The sequence below is a fragment of the Pinus tabuliformis genome, chromosome Q (genome assembly GCF_031772625.1).
Source record: "Pinus tabuliformis cultivar Carrire ecotype Pingquan chromosome Q, CPIR1, whole genome shotgun sequence".
Lineage (NCBI taxonomy): Eukaryota > Viridiplantae > Streptophyta > Pinopsida > Pinales > Pinaceae > Pinus > Pinus tabuliformis.
In genome coordinates this window covers 1,020,669,887-1,020,687,121 of record NC_142296.1, presented here as the reverse complement: position 1 = coordinate 1,020,687,121, position 17,235 = coordinate 1,020,669,887, and the positions used below count along the sequence as shown (strand labels likewise).

At 36.5% G+C, this 17,235-nt stretch overlaps 1 protein-coding gene across 16 annotated transcripts in view; it reads right to left on the bottom strand.

Annotated features, from left to right (window-relative positions):
- The window catches only part of LOC149222965 (uncharacterized), a 380,581-nt gene that overhangs the window by 193,070 nt on the left and 170,276 nt on the right, over positions 1-17,235 (bottom strand). For all 16 annotated transcript variants that reach the window (XR_016249451.1, XM_089385682.1, XM_089385683.1 and 13 more), the window contains one exon: positions 818-902. Coding sequence is in view for 15 of the 16 variants with exons in the window: in XM_089385682.1 (XP_089241808.1) it covers positions 818-902 (85 nt within the window). In the remaining variant the exon portion in view is untranslated. The remainder of the gene's footprint in view (positions 1-817; positions 903-17,235) is intronic.

Below are 17,235 nucleotides of genomic sequence, written 5' to 3'. Positions count from 1 at the left end.
CAAGTGGACATATGTCTGATTCAAGGAGCAAAGATCAAATGGCACAATACATCAGCTACATCATTGGTTGTCAAAGGTTGCTAGTTGTTGGCTAAAGAGATGTCTAGAAGAAGAAATTCTCCTATGGGGTCACCCACTTTTGGTGGGTAACAGGCCCAACTTAGAAAATACAAATTACAATATACCTTGGATCTGGTCCAGCAAATCAGGCCCTAGATCAGTGCTCAAGCTCCCCGTTCTACACTTCCTCAAACCCAGCACACCAGATTATCACACCACTCAATGAGATGCCTCTATCAATCTTGTGTTGCTATATGGTATCTCTTCTACCACTCATTAGCCTTGCTTTTATAACTTTACATTGAGCTAACTCCCTAACTCTAATCTCCAAAGTGATTGACGGCTAAGATTAGATCTCGCCTCACTTGAGATTAAGGGATGAAATTAGAAAATAATTACCAAAGTACTTATTTCACTTTTCCTAAGTTAATTTTAGCTCTATTAGCCAACATAATAATTATGTGTTTTTTCTACGTTAGACATAGGCTAAGTTACAAATGCAACTTGCTCACACTAGAGCAAGTGTCTAAGAAGATCTTGGGTGACTCCTGCATGCCTAGACACCTAAGCCTGTGCAGAAGTACCTGCCCAAGTTACAAACATCAGCAGAATATAGAATCCAATCAAATTTTATTAATAAGAAAATTTGAAACACACCAAATTAGCGAGTACCAGAACTCCTCGTTGTCCTTCTTGAAATAAAAGAGAACAACATAGATCTGCAAAATATGATGAAGCATGTATACTTGCACATTACCTGTATTCACAAGCCCACTAGCACGCAAGGAAGACTCCACTCTCCTAAGAACTACCAAAGTCCGTTGGTAACTGCTTTGCTTTGCCTGTTTCATGCATTTCAGTATGAGTATTATGATATGAAAAAACTTATCAACTAACAAAAGGGAGAAAATACCAATCATTAGCAGCTTATGTCTCTTGAGTGATAAAAAAAAAACATGTTCAAAATCTTAAGTTCATTTTCATTTTAGCAAATAAAATTATGTTCCCAATTTTGAAAAATGGGAAACAGGAAACACCAGGCAATGAGTTCCCAGAAATGGGAACAACTAAGGTATACAAAGGAGAGGAAACATTGGATAGGTGTTGTAGGAATCTGCGGGAAATGGAAAAGATATGCCAGGAAATAGTTATCAGCAATGAGTAAAAAAATTTAAGTAAATCTTTCATCTGTCCCATAGTACTACTAGCATTGTCCTTCAACTCTGATGATTTCTTTATTTATTTTAGTTTTTAATGTTTTAGACATATTGTTTTGGTCTATAGTGGATTAAGGTAAGGTTAAAAAGCCACTCTCTCTGTTTTTTTCTTGCCTTTTGTTCTATATTAAAAAAAAAAAAGTTAAAAAGAAAAGGCAAGATCTCTGGAAAGTAACACCAATTTCTAGAAACTGTTGAGAAATGGTCTTAGCAGTCTCTAGAAATGGCCAGAAACTGCTTACGTGTTTCCCACCTTCTGGAAATATCTCAGGAACACAACCTGGAGTGACATGAAATGGTTTCAAGAATTCACCGAAATAAAATATAATATGTAACGACGCCATCTCTGTTTTGTTGACACAAATAATACTAGCAAAAGAATATCCTTTATAGGCTGAGAAGATGGTATTGTAAGAGTCCCACTTTAGGATGCCATCCCTTTTTATTGTTAAATTTTCAGTACAAGGTAAACATTTGTGCACTTTAGTAATTTATCCTACAACTGAAACTGAAATGTTAGGAAACACCTATCAAAACTTCACATCTGGAATGACAAAAACATAGGATTAATAAAACTTAAAAAGTACAAACACTGCATATCACGAGATTAGATCAATCCAGCACAAAACACACAATAGATTTACAAAGCATGAAATCTGGAAATCCAGGACAGCATACTAAATGTTGTAGTAGCAAACACATATTTCTCTATTAATCTGAAAAAAAAAAATTACAACAGCATGTATATACTATATCCCACAAGCTGCCTACACAGAAACTCTCATCGACTCTCACTGCAAAACTCATTTACTACTTAGATAAGTACACCCTGCTCTATGAATAGCTCAAGAGTAGTGAACCCTAAATGCTCATGCATGCATCTCATGTGCATGGAATACATGCACTATGCATGAATTGCGACTCCCAAAATCGCGCATGCCATGCATGACTTGAACTCCAAGACTATTACACCACATGCAAGAGTGTAACTCCAAGATTAAGTGGGCCATGCATGAATGGAACTCCTGGAATGGTACACAACATGCAAGAGAGGAAATCCAAGAATAACTGTGCAATGCATGAAGAAATCTCTCCCAAGCTAGTGCACCACGTGCAAGAATTAACTACCACAATAATTGTGCCTCACATGCCTAGGTAAATGTACCCTACTAAAAATAACATAAAAAGGTCTACAAAAACCAACTCACCTACACGATAAACTATTCAACAATTGCACCCTCTCTCTCTAACAAAATCAAGTGCTCTAGCAAAACAAGGGAGAATGCAAAAGGAGCAACCAGGCAACTAACAAATTTCTATCTTAACAAATGCTTTGAAGATCGAAGTCATCTTGATATCAACTACAAGGAGATCAACAAATCAAGGAAAGTTCAAACACAACAACAAGGATGAGACAAACATAAGGTTGACACTAAAGTTGAAGTGAAGATATTAATTTATGGTCATATTTGCTATGTTACCGGATCCGTCAACCTTGGGGGCTGGATTCGCGGATCCCCGGATCTGATCCGGATCCGGATCCGGATTCGCTTGGATACGCCTAGGAACCGGTTTAAAAATGTTTCCTTCGTTGTAACACGCATCCCGGTGATTTTTGGTTTTTTACAGGTCCACTGTGTTGTTTCATGGCTCGTGAACTCTCCCATTTGTTTTCGGCATCTCGCATGACCCGCATTATATATATTAATTAAGCTTTATTATATTTTAACGTTACTTTTTATATTTAGATATTAATTAAACTTTGTTATATTTTAAAGTTACTTTTTATATTTATATATTAATTATTATATTTTAACGTTACTTTTTATATTTAGATATTAATTAAACTTTGTTATATTTTAAAGTTACTTTTTATATTTATATATTAATTATTATATTTTAACGTTACTTTTTATATTTAGATATTAATTAAACTTTGTTATATTTTAAAGTTACTTTTTATATTTATATATTAATTATTATATTCTAACGTTACTTTTTATATTTAGATATTAATTAAACTTTGTTATATTTTAAAGTTACTTTTTATATTTATATATTAATTAAACTTTATTATATTTTAAAGTTACTTTTTATATTTGTATATTAATTAAACTTTATGATATTTTAAAGTTACTTTTTACATTTATATTTATACCGTTCAAAATTTATAATTTATAATTATTATAAACTTGTCTTTTAAAAATTATAATTTAAAATTATGTTCTATTACTTATGTTATAATTTGTGTTGCAGGATAAATAGAAATATTAAAATTTATATATTTATAAAATTAAATATATTAATTTATTGTATCATATATTTAAAATATATATTAAATATTATACAAGTTATACATTTAAAATTTTGTATTTTTACAAGTTGTAATTTTTTTGACTAGCTACGGTTTATCTTCTCCGAAAGTAAGTAAACATATTAATTCCTCAAGGTCTAGAGGCATCTTGCAAGTTTGCAAGTCACCCTTGTTACAAACCACACACAACTTACAAATTATTTTTAGAGGTGGTCAATTTTGTCTACACATAATGATGTAGCGACATGTTGAGGTCTTCAGATTGTACCAATAGAGGTTAGACTAGTGACCATAAATATTGAAGCCTTTTACCTACCATGGAAAATATTTATATACTATATATACCTGCCGTTTCCCCGCCGTATCCGGATCCTGACTTTTAAAAAATCTGACGGATCCGTATCCGGATCCGCATCCGGATCCGTATCCGGATCCGAATCCTGGTAACTTAGCATATTTGTGACCTGTTACTGCAAAATCTAGCAACCCTAATGCAAAGCCTTAGTAGCTAGGTCCAGATCTGAGGCCAACAAGAGATCAGCTACCACAATCACCTCAGCAGCCTTTCTCCATCAATTTGGTGGTATCTGAACCACAAGGGAGGCTTCCCTACATATATCACCTAAGGATATTCAATAAGAAGGGTTCCAGGTGATGGATAAGGTATAATGACTGGGATAGGCTATTGGCCAAGCCTAGAGGGATTCGATAATCTTTCCCAAAATACACACACTTTGTCCCTAAACCACTTGAGTAAATTCGATACTCTTTCCCAAAATACACACACTTTGTCCCTAAACCACTTGAGTTAAAATTTGATAGATTTTCAATGATTGGGCATGCAACGTCATATAACAACCAGAAGAAATAACCTTACAATGATAAATCAACAAAGGATCAAGACTATCGAATAGCTATGCAAGCTTTAGGGTTTGCAATTGAGTTTGTATGGTTGTGTTACCGCCCAATTTAGCAGGGATTCGGGGTTCCTAAGGGACTACTACTAGATCAAGTGGCAACAATGGCATAAGGACCCACTGTCACCTCAGCCAATGTCCCTTGTGTTGAGAAATCAATGCTAGTAGTAATTAGCGTTGGATTTCTTCTTCTTGATAATTACTTGTGAATTATGTTGCCTTCTTTCACTTCTTTATTATATTATGTTTCATCAAGCAATTACCAATTATGTGTATATGAAGATCACAAGAACAAGAGACGCAAGATGTAGGTGGACAGCTAGGGAAAATACCCTATAAGGGAAAAACCCAATCAGAACTCTTCCTTCAGTAGATTCAAAGACAAGATGAGATAGTCCAAGACTCTTTGACCTACATACACAAACTTCCTCCAATCACCAAGTCATCCCTTCCTTCTTCTCCAAGTGATAATCTTTCAGTAGCAACTTCGACCTAGAGTTTCGACCTTGCAGCAGCAGAATTTCGCCCAACCCAACAGTGGAATTTTGCCCACCCCAACAGCAGAACTTCGACCCAGCAGTGGAACTTCGACCTGCAGTAGAATTTAGAATTTTGGCCCCAGCAATAGCCCAGTAACTTCGCATGTGTGAGAGAAAAATAGCCCAAAAATTCGATTTTGTCTTCTCTTGCAATCTTCTTCCTTCTCTAGCAACTTTGAACTTTTTCTGCCTCTCTTTCTTGTGTATTGAACTTGTTGAGTAAGTGATACAAATGGATCGAACTGCCTCTCTATATATAGCCTCTTCTGTGGATCGAATTGCCCTAATGTAGGCCAACTTCATCAGGATAGGACCGACTTGGTGTGGAGGTGTCAAATGACCTATTTTACTCAAAAATAATTCTTTTTACATGATACAAAAACCCAAGAAGGGTCTAATAAAATTGACAATGACTCTATTGACTCAATATAAAACCTAGAAGCCTACAATGGAAACTTTGACCTAAAAATGATGACCCAAACATGAAACACATGCTTTAATAAGTCATTTTTATTAATAATAAAATTTCTTTTGACAAATAAATTACATTATACAATTATGAAGACCAAACCTAGTTACATTCTCCAACACTCCCTCTTAACTAAGGAGATATTCATACACATATATACAAGTACATGGAAGATCTCAAAAACACATGAACTACAAAGAGTTTAGGCACACTCAGTGCCACGGACTAGATACCTAACCAAGGTTATCTATCTGGGAGGGACTAAGATGGACTAAAGTTTTCAACCAATCTAGGTACCATAAGGTTTACTAACTAACCATCAACCTAAGGATTTAGGTGTGTATCCAAGATTAGAGCTTCAAGACCAACGCCAGCCTCCCTCTTTAGGATCAGGACATCAAATACACATAGGTCAGCTAGATGTCCTCCCAAGCATCCACCATTACATGCTTCATCTCTCCTTATCAACCAAAACTGCAATGTCAACCAATCCAAGCATGCTTCTAAAATACTCAAACCTCTTATTTGGAAGAGACTTCGTGAGAACATCAGCTACCTATTCATCTATCAGAATATATTGTAGCTTTACGATCCCATCTTGTACAAAACTCCTAATATAATGGTACTTGTCGTTGATATGCTTTGTCCATGAATGGAATACAGGGTCTTCAGACATCTTGATGCTATGATTATCACAATTTATTATTGTAGGATCTAGAGGCTTTCCAAATAAATCTGACAAGAGTTTTCTTAACCAAACAGCTTCCTTTCCTACTTCACATGCAGCAACGTATTCGGCTTCAGCACTACTTAAGCAACAGGATCTTGTTTCCTACTCATCCATGAAATCATTGCAAGATCCTAAACTGAAACATCCACCAGTAGTGCTTCTTCCATCAGTCTCACTGCCACCCAAATCTGAATTTGTAAAACCTGTCAACTTAACTTCCTTTCCATCATACTTTAGATAGTGATGTATAGTGCCACAAAGATATCTAATAATATGCTTAGCAGTTATTAAATTCATAGTTGCAGGAACCGTCCCCCCCCAAGTATCAGGAGAAAGAACCGCGTCTCGAACGGATTTGCCACTGATCCTCCGACAAAACCGTGGATCAGAAAAATTGGATCCGCGGTTCCGCCATTTTTTGGCGATCCCTATAAAATCGGATCTGCGAGGGTCCGATCAACGGTTCCAGCTTCCCAATCCGCGGATCCGTCAAGGTTCAGTTGTGTATCTGTCGTGGATCGCGAGCGGATCGGAGAGAAGTTGGACAGTTCCGCAAGGCTTTTTTTGCTTTTTGTTTTTTGGAAATTGCGAATTACGTGAGGAACTATGCTTCCTAAATCCTCCCAAGGTGCCCCTTGATGCTCCCTAGACACTTCTTAGATGCTCCCTAATGGTAATGTTAAATTCTTAAAATAAAAGTGACATTCCCTTTTATCTTTCATTTTCATCCTTTTACTTAAATTTTCAACATTACCATGAAATGACTCAGGATGTTTGAGAGTGGTTCCGATCTCATCAGACTTCATATGGAGAAAATAGAATTTTATATCCCATTCAAAATTCAGCAAACTTAAGAGTTTTCAATATGAATGGGATTGTGTTGTTTAATTGGATTAATCATGTATGAGGGCATGTGATTGGCATTTAAATAAGAGCACCGAGCCCTATATGTACCACAGTGTTCGTGTTGTTGATTGTTGACTCCTTTGTCATGGCCTTAGAAAAAATGTACCCTTCACTCAAGTCAAAATCACTGATTAAGCATGCTAAGCTTTCTCTACCATATTATAAGGCTTGGATTGAGCCATTTGACCAAAATTGGGCAATGTTGACTAATATCCCTAGAGAATCGAAGTAGAGGTAAAGGCTAGACAAGAGAAGAGGAATCTAGATTCTAGATGGTTGATGCTCAAATAATTAATCATTGATGTACAATGGATGCCATATCTATCTTGATTTATGTAAAAATATGCATGTTTTCATGTCTTTTACAACTAATTTGGTATTTTGGATGTTTTTTTAATATAAATGCAAAAAATATATATAAATATATATATAGTAGACACTTCCGAGACACTTCACTTCCTAGAGTTTTGTAAAATGACGCTTTCGCAAATCCGCTTCCGAAAAACGTCCCTGATTCGTGTAACATTGATCCAATGGTCATGATGAGGCTCCAACTGAAATTGACTAAGGATATTTACAGCAAAACATATATCAGGTCTTGTATTTACCAGGTACATTAGAGAGCCCACCAACTTACGATAGCTAGTGGGATCGACAGGACTGGAGTCAGAGCTTCTCAACTTCTTAATCATCATCGGAGTAGCCATAGGCTTGGAATCCATCATACCGAATTTCTGTAAAATCTTGATTGTATTTGCCTTGACGCAGATATATTTATCCAGGTTTCTGCCAGACTTCCAAACCCAACTAATAGTGCATAAGTCCCACATCTTTCATTTTGAATTCAGCTGCCAGCATCTTCTTGCATTCTTGTATCCTACGCTTCACACCTGTAATAAACAAATAATCTACATAAATAAGTATAATCATTGGTTCATTGTTCACTAGCTTGATGTAGAGATTTGGATCTGCAGAACTTTTGGCAAACCCAATTCTTAAGAGATATGCATCCATCCTTGCATACCATGCCCTAGGAGCTTGCTTTAAGCCATATAAGGCTTTCTTAAGTCTGCAAACATGTGTGGCCTTACTATTTATTTCAAAGCCTTCCAGTTGTTCAATGTATACTTCTTCATCAATGGTCCCATTCAAAAATGTTGTTTTTATGTCTGTTTGATAAATATTTCATCCCATTGAAGCAGCTAGCGAAACCAACAATCTTATAGTACTATATCTAGCAGTAGGTGCAAAGGTTTCTTCATAGTATATACCTTCCTTTTGAGAGAAGCCCCTTGCAACAAATCTAGCTTAATATTTATCTATACTTCCATCGATAGCATGTTTGATTTTGTAAATCCATTTTGAAGTTCCATCGATAGCATGTTTGATTTTGTAAATCCATTTTGAAGTGACAATTGATTTGTCACTTGGCCTAGGAACAACTTCCCAGACTCCATTCTTCATGATGGATTGATATTCTTCTCGCATCGCCTTCTTCCATTCCTCTTGATGAGTAGTGTCTTCAAATGTAGTTGGTTCAGTTTCTATCAATTGTATCATCTATTTTGCATATCCTGAATATCTTTTTGGTCTTTTGCTTTCTCTAAAGTTCCTTTAGCAGCTCCATGTACTTTGGTAGCTTCAAGAGTAGCTTTCAACCAATTTGGCCTCTTCTTTGTTTCGAGTATGATCATAGGTTGAATCGGCTCACTTGGTCCTTCAACTTCTTCTTCTTGGTTTGCAGTTGTCTTATCATGATGTTCTTCTTCTTCAAATAGTGGTGTATCTTCGTCATCAAAATCAATTGGAATGTCCTTGGATCCCTTGTAGGCATTATTCTCATCAAATATAACATCCCTTCTTACTTCAATTTGTCTTCCTTCCTTGATGTAGATTCTATATGCCTTTGAAGAAACACTGTAGCCAACAAAGATCCCTTTAATGCTTGTAGAATCTAGTTTCTTTCGCTTGTCCTTTGGAACATGGATGTATGTGGGACACCCAAAGATTCGAAGATGGTCCACACATGGCTTCTTTCCTATGAATGCTTCTTTAGGTGTCATATTCTCAAGAATTCTATGAGGACTTCTATTTTGTATATATATTGTTGTCATAATTGCTTCACCCCATAGAAACTTTGGAAGGTCTTGATCAAATATCATAGTTCGTATGCATTCTTCAATTGTTCTATTTTTCCTTTTTGCAACTCCATTTTGTTCGAGATTGTAGGGAACAATGAGCTCCATCTTAATACCTTCTTCTTTACAATATGTAGCCAATTGTTTTGAAGTGTATTCCCCACCATTGTCGAATCTCAATGTCTTTATCTTTCTTTCGATTAAGGTCTCCACTTCAGATCTAAACTCCTTGAATTTTTCAAATACTTCATCCTTTGTCTTGAGAAGGTAGAGCCATGTCTTTCTAGAGTGATCATCAATGAAGGTCACATAATAAAGATGGCCTCCAAGTGATTTGTTAGACATAGGCACACACACATCGGAATGAATGAGATCTAATATTTCTTTAGACCTTGTATCGCTACTTGTGAAAGTATTCCTTGTATTCTTTCCAAAAGCACATCCCTTACATATTCCTTCACAATCTTCCTCGATGTTAGGGATGCCATTTACCATTTGATTGAGAAGGGGAATGATCTTGTAGTGTATGTGCCCATATCTTCTATGCCATGGTTCGATAGGATTGATCTCCATGTGAACTAGGGCTTGAGGAGATAGTGTTATAACTCTATATAGTCTTCCTTCATGAACTCCAATAACCTTCGCCTTTTCAATCCTTGAATCCTTTCCCCAAACCAAGACTTTACCATCTACAAAGGCAACCCTATCTCCTTTATATTCTAAACAAGAAATTGAAAGTAAATTCTTTTCCAAACCTAGAACATAGAGTATATTGTTGAGTTGTAGCTTTGCTCCATTTTCCAGCTTCAAAGATGTAGATACAAGACCCTTACTACATAACTATTGTTGTCTCCTAGCTCCACTGCATGAGATGAGTGTTCCTTTGATAGAGTATGAAGTTGTCCGCTTTCTCCTGCCATGTGTCTTGATGCCCCACTATCAATGATCCATGCATTGTCATCGTCAAGAGTACCTGTAAGTGCAGCCAAGAACCCTTCGCTTTTGACCTTCTTAGATAAGTTGTAGATGATCCTTCCAATCCAGCCTCTTGCAATTCTTATGATATTGAACCCCATCCTCAACTAACTTATTATAGAGGGAGTAGCCTTCTTTTTCAAGCCAACAAAGTGATCTCCAACCTTTTTCGACCTTAGCTCTGATACCATGTTGAGAAATCAATGCTAGTAGTAATTAGGTTTTGATTTCTTCTTTATATTATATTATGTTTCATCAAGCAATTACCAATTTATGTGTATATGAAGATCACAAGAACAAGAGACACGAGATGTATGTGGACAACCATAGCAAAACCCCTATAAGGGGAAACCCAGTCAGAACTCTTCCTTCAGAAAATTCAAAGACAATATGAGATAGTCGAAGACTCTTTGATCTAGACACAAACTTCCTCCAATCACCAAGTCAGCCCTTCCTTCTTCTCCAAGTGATAGTCTTTCAACAGCAACTTCGACCTAGAGTTTCAACCTTGTAGCAACAAAATTTCGACCTCCCCAGCGGCAAAACTTCGATCCAGCAGCAAAACTTCGACCTGCAGCAGAATTCAGAATTTTCACCCTAGCAACAGCCCAGAAAGTTCGCACGTGTGAGAGAAAAATAGCCCAAAACTTCAATTTTTTCTTCTCTTGCAATCTTCTTCCTTCTCTAGCAACTTCACACTTTTTTTGCCTCTCTTTCTTGTGTATCGAACTTGTTGAGTGAGTGATACAAATGGATCAAACTTCCTCTCTATATATAACCTCTTCTGTGGGTCGAATTGCCCTAATGTAGGCCGACTTCATCAAGATACGGCCGACTTGGTGTGGAGGTGTCAAATGACCTATTTTTCGAGACCTGGAGTTCATAATTGACAATTTTTAATGATATTAAAGTTCTAAAAGCAGTTGGTGAAACGCTAAATTGGGAATTTAACATGGTATAATTAATACAATTTTCATAATACACTACTCTGCAATATATGTACAGAATTTATCAATTTTACAATTGAGTACCAACCTAGGGTTCTGTGGTTGAAGGTGCCTCTGCTCTGTCGTGGTTCTCACTCCCGCTTCTGTCACCAAAATGACCAAAACCTCCCTGCCAAAGCACAACTTCAATACCCATCTCCAAAGTACTTCAAATTCGAGGTACTCTGGCCCTCGTGCCCAAAATTTCAAGAACAATTGAGCTCAGACTTCCTTCTATCAGTGACATGGAATTTCCTCCTCTCTGTAATTCCTCCTCTCTGTCATGGCCTTCTTCACTCCCTTATATCTTTAATTCCACCGTCTTCAACCTTCTTGTTGTCTACCTCCTTCCTCCACCGCTTCCTATTTCTTTTCGCTGGCATCCTCCTAACACCTTCTCGACACTTATTTCTTTTGGATGGAGGCGATTCTTAATTTAAATGAATCATTTGAAATAGTTTATTAACTTTTAGATCTTATTCGTATTTTATTAAATTTTAGTTTCTAAAGTTGTTTTATTCATATATTTAAAAAAATTACTTTATTTAACATTTAATTAAATTCTTTTATTTACTATAACTAATTATAAATTAATTAAATTTTAATTTATATCTTCATTATATATAGTTCTATCTATATATATATATATATATATATATATTTGATTTAAAATATTAGTCATATATATAGTTCTATCAGGGTGGTACATATATCAATGCCCCACTTGGTATATTTATTATATTCTGGCGAGTTCAAGAATTTATTTTGATAATCGATTCATCCACCTAAACTTAAACTTTTTCAATATTAGCATGTAAGTATAGTAGTGCAATACATGTAGTTCATGCATATGTAGCTATCATATGGATGTCCCGCGTGTATGCTAATATTCACATTTCGTTTATAATTGTAGGCAGGTCATTAAATATCTGACTCAAAAATAATTATTTTTACATGATACAAAAGCCCAAGAAGGGTCTAATAAAATTGACAATGGCTCTATTGACTCAATATAAAACCTAGAAGCCTACAATGGAGGCTTTGGCCTAAAAATGATGACCCAAGCATGAAACCCATGCTTGAAAAAGTCATTTAAAATTTCTTGTGACAAATAAATTACATTATACAATTATGAAGACCGAACCTAGTTACATTCTTCAACATCCTACTCTTCACGGACTTTCATCGATGGGAGGAGCCTCGGTATGAGGGAAATCACTATGAATGGTAAGTCAATGATGAGATAAATAGTGATTTTAAGAGCCCATTCATTGGAGAGACTCAAATTATGGGGATTCTTTGCTTTAGAAGCAAGGTGTGGGGCTCTCCAAGAAAGGCTCAAAGGAGGCCTAGACCTAGAGAATAGAGATATTCCTTGATAAGGGAAGCCCTAGACCTAAGATGCCTAAGAGAAGAGGGTCTTCTAAAGTAGCCTTGTAAGATAGGTAGTGATGAAGGTATGGGACCACAAAGAAGCTCGAGAGGACCCAAGCAAGGCCTAGGGTTTGTTGAGAAATCTATGGCATCAATAGTTAGGTGATTTCTCTACTTATGATAATTACTTGCGATAGACTTTTGCTTCCTGATTATGATCTTCTCTTTCTTGTAATTATTGTTGTGTTCTTTTCATCAAGACAATTACCATATCATCAACAATAAAGAGACAAGAGACATAGTATATAGGCTTGTCATCTAGGGCCAAAACCTCTCACTCTTTGAGAGGAAAACCTAAACGAAATTCTTCTTATAGATCTTAAATTGACGAACACCAAGACCATGACAAAGACCCTTGATACTAGAGTCCTCCCAAGACCAAGTCACTAGCCTCCACTCGAATGCAGCTCTTCCTCTTCTCCTTCTCGTCTTTCCTCGGAATCTCAGTCTCTTCTTGTAGGTTTGCAACCCTACCACAAAAACCCTAGATCACTTTCGCTTCCTTGAATAGTCTCCTTAAGAGAGACTTATTGCACTTCTACTCGGCTCCTTCTAGCGAGGTCTTCTACCCAAACAAGATCACCTCAATGTAGCTGCAATCCTTCGACCTTCTCTAGACACCTTCGGATTTGCTACCTTCGCACATGGGAAGACAAAATAGCCCAAAATAGTCACAACTATCTCCACTAACCTTCCTTCTTGCTGCACTAATATAGAGGCTCCTTCTACTATCATTTTTGCACTTCTTTGTAGACTTGTTCCACCGAATTCCTTGTCTCCAAAAGAGGACAAGAACTTGTACATATAGTTGTTAGTCATGATTGTTTAGGCCGACATGTTCTTTGGAGAAGGCCGCCTTCATCTTCTAGAATAATCTCTTCGTTGTAGGCTGACTTGATGAGGGCTATTGACAAGGTCTTGGAGGATGACTTTACATAGGCAAGTATGACTCTTTACAATGTGTAACATGTCTTCATTACATGACAATGACTCTTTAGACTTATATGACTAGATGACAAAAATTCCTAAGGGCTCTCAATGGGAACCTATACCAAAAATAAAATCTCTTGCTCATGAAACGCATGATGCAAGAATTACAATAATTTTATTTTTCTTCTTTACATCTCTTACATAAAATCATAATTACATGTCATTATGAAGACCAAACCTAGTTACACTTTTCAACACCCTCTCTTAACTATGGAGGTATTCGTAATGGTACTTGGTCATTCTCAATCTAAAGAATTTCTCATAAGAAGAATCGGATTAGTAACCCATTTGTTTAGCATCATATCAAACAGCATTGTTACATAGCAAGTCCTTGACTAATAGCTCTATCTCTCCACAAGATCTGAGCTCAATGCTGGCGAGACCAATGATTTATAGACACTCTCATCATTGTCTCTCTCGAAACATACCCCACCCAGGTTCTCAAGATGCATTCCATGAGGACTATTATCTTGGACTCCCTAGCACTCAAAAAATATCGATCCTCCACGACTACTCTTATCTTGGATGCCCTATCTCATCCTCAAAGAGTATCGGATGCCAAATGATTACCCAATCCTCTCATTTTGTCTTCCCAAGTGAAGACCAGAATGATGTGTCTATCTCTCCCTCTTAATTAGGGACGACATATCTATTCCAATAAAAGAATATACTCATTCCTACAGAAGGAATGAACCTAATCTCCGTCTTGGCTTAAGAATTTCCAAGTTTCTTCCAAGTAAGAAACTTGTTTCCATGCTCCCTCTTAATTATGGACCTTTGATGCCATGAATTTTCTTTGTCTCGAAGTCTTAATCTTTTGGGGACTTCTTCATAGGGCACAAACCATCCATCACTTTCGTCCATGAGTCAGTCATGTCATCATTCCTTTCATTAGAAAGTGATCTATCAGTCTACATTTGGCATTGCTTCAAGTTATGCTACCTTCATCATGTTTTCCTTTTTGGAAGGATCTTGCATCTTGGAAGATATCCACAGTTGTTCCTTTTGGTAGCCTTCCATAAGCCCATCCAGATACTAGTTCATAAACAAGAAATGAACACTTAAATCATAATTACCTTTGTGATGGTCATTTATCATGACATCTTCCTGTAGGCATCAGCATCCAGCGTACATGTTGACACATCTCCTAAAGAAATGTGTTTTCAAGGATCTCTATCTTTTCCACACTTCCATCAAAGTCTTCATATCTTTTTGGGAGATATCATAGTCAAATCTTCTTGGTCTTTCAAATGTTGACTGCTTTTAGCATTGTTGCTTATTCCACAATCTCTTCCTTTCTTTCTTCACATATTTCATTCCCAAGAACTTCCAATTAGAGTTTCTCAATTGTAGTCAGTTACCTCATATTCCATATGAAGACATATTATGTTGATTTCATCTAGTAAATATGTGATCTATGCATTCTTGCATCCTGGGAGGAGATCCTTTCTCTGATCATGCTTCTCAAGATAGAACATTGATCCATGTTGTCTGCAACCATATGACATGACTTCCATAATATCACCTGTGAGCATACATACCTCATCTTTCCTTTGGGTCATCCAAACTTCCTGCAGCAGCTTTCTCTGAATGAAGGAGCTCCATTGACCTTCTTCCCTGTTATGTCATCATGCCATCATCCCATGAATTCCACAAGTTTGGAATTCTTGATGGAACGTTTGTCTCTCCTCATGATCTGTGAACCTTACAATGAAGATTCCATCAAATAATCTGAAGGATCTTGCATATCCTATCCTACAGATGTTATCTTATTGACTAATGTATGATGAGCCTTGTCCTAGATGACTTCTTCCTTTTTCCATAAGTATCTTTTGAGCTTTCAATGAGGTTTCCAAGAGCTATACCCTACATAGCTATAGATTTTGTCCCAGACATCTTTCATGTTACCTATGTCATGAGCTCTTATATCTAATGCTTCTACCATGATGCCATTCTCTAATATGATGCATCCTATCTTATTTACAAAGCTTCCTATCTATAATTTACACAACAGAAGAATACCTTTTAGTGAAGGAGATTATCTCAATCATAGTAGAGATCTCTCACTTCCTCCTTCTTAGGTTTATTAATTTCAAGTTCTTGCATTTCTTCAGTAATATGAGCTTCTTCCTTGTTTCTCTTGTTATTGTCCCTTTTTAGTTTAGGACAATCTCTTTTATAGTGCACATATTCTTGATATCCATAGCACTGCACCTTAGCCATGTCCTTCCTTTTCTTTTGAGGACCAAAATTTCCAAATTTCCCTTTCCTTTTGTCATAGAAGCATATGCTTGATTATGCTCATTTGATCCCACATCAATTTTTGCCTTCAGTATGGTTTCTTCGATCTTGCATAATGACCACAGATCTTGGAACGAGGTGGCTTCTTTCTTTCCATAAATGCTTGAAGTGAAGTTGCCCCATTCCTCTGATAGTGCATTCAATACTACAATGGTCATTTCTTTGTCAGACATTATTTCACCCAGATCTTGAAGTTGATCTCTTATTTCTTAAAATCCTTATAAAATATGATGCTATTCCTTCTTCCCTTGAGATCTTCAATTTGTAGACTTCTTGTCTTAGAGAGATAACTTCTCTTGTAGTACTTACAGAAAACAACTCTACCAATTTGCCATATATTGCTTTTGAAGTGTCTAATTTTGATATATATGGGATAAGAGTGTTTGATGGATTCCATGAGAATCCTCTGGGCCCTCACTTCCCCTTTCATGTATTTAGCAAGTGCTTGAGTATCTTCTTTGGGAGGTTGGGTTATTGGCCCCTTGATGTGATCCATGACTTCATTCTCAATGACGTTTAGGTATGTTCTTTTCTTCCATGCAAGGAAATTTGAAGCCCTAACTAATTTGTTGCTCTCCTTACAAAAAGACATTTTGATAGATTCAGATGAAGTCATATACTTACTTGAGTAGATGTTGCTTTCTTCCCTTGCTTCCTTCTTAATTTTGATAGTAGAAGATTATTCCTTAAAGTATTCTTTGATGAGCGATAACTTGCTTTACGAACCCCTTTTGAAGATGATGAATGAGTGATAATCTCAGAAATGCTTCTAGGTTTTTTGGTCTTTCTTTCTGCTTCCTCCTCGATGATGATTCCAAGACTCTCGTTGAAGTAGATTTCTTTGATCTCTTGCTTGGAACTTTGTCTTGCTTTGATCCCTTTCTTGAACCTCGATCCTTATATGTCTTCTTGATTAGATGCCCCTCCTCAATTCTAGCACCTTAGCTCTGATACCATGTTGAGAAATCTAGGGCATCAATGTTAGGTGATTTCTCTACTTATGATAATGACTTGTGATAGACTTTTGCTTCTTGATTATGATCTTCTCTTTCTTGTAATTATTGTTGTGTTCTTTTCATCAAGACAATTACCATATCATGAACAATAAAGAGCCAAGAGACAAAGTATATAGGATTGTTAGCCAGGGCCAAAACCTCTGACTCTTTAAGAGGAAAACCCAAACAAAATTCTTCTTATAGATCTTCAATTGACAAACACCAAGATCATGACAAAGACCCTTGACACTAGAGTCCTCCCAA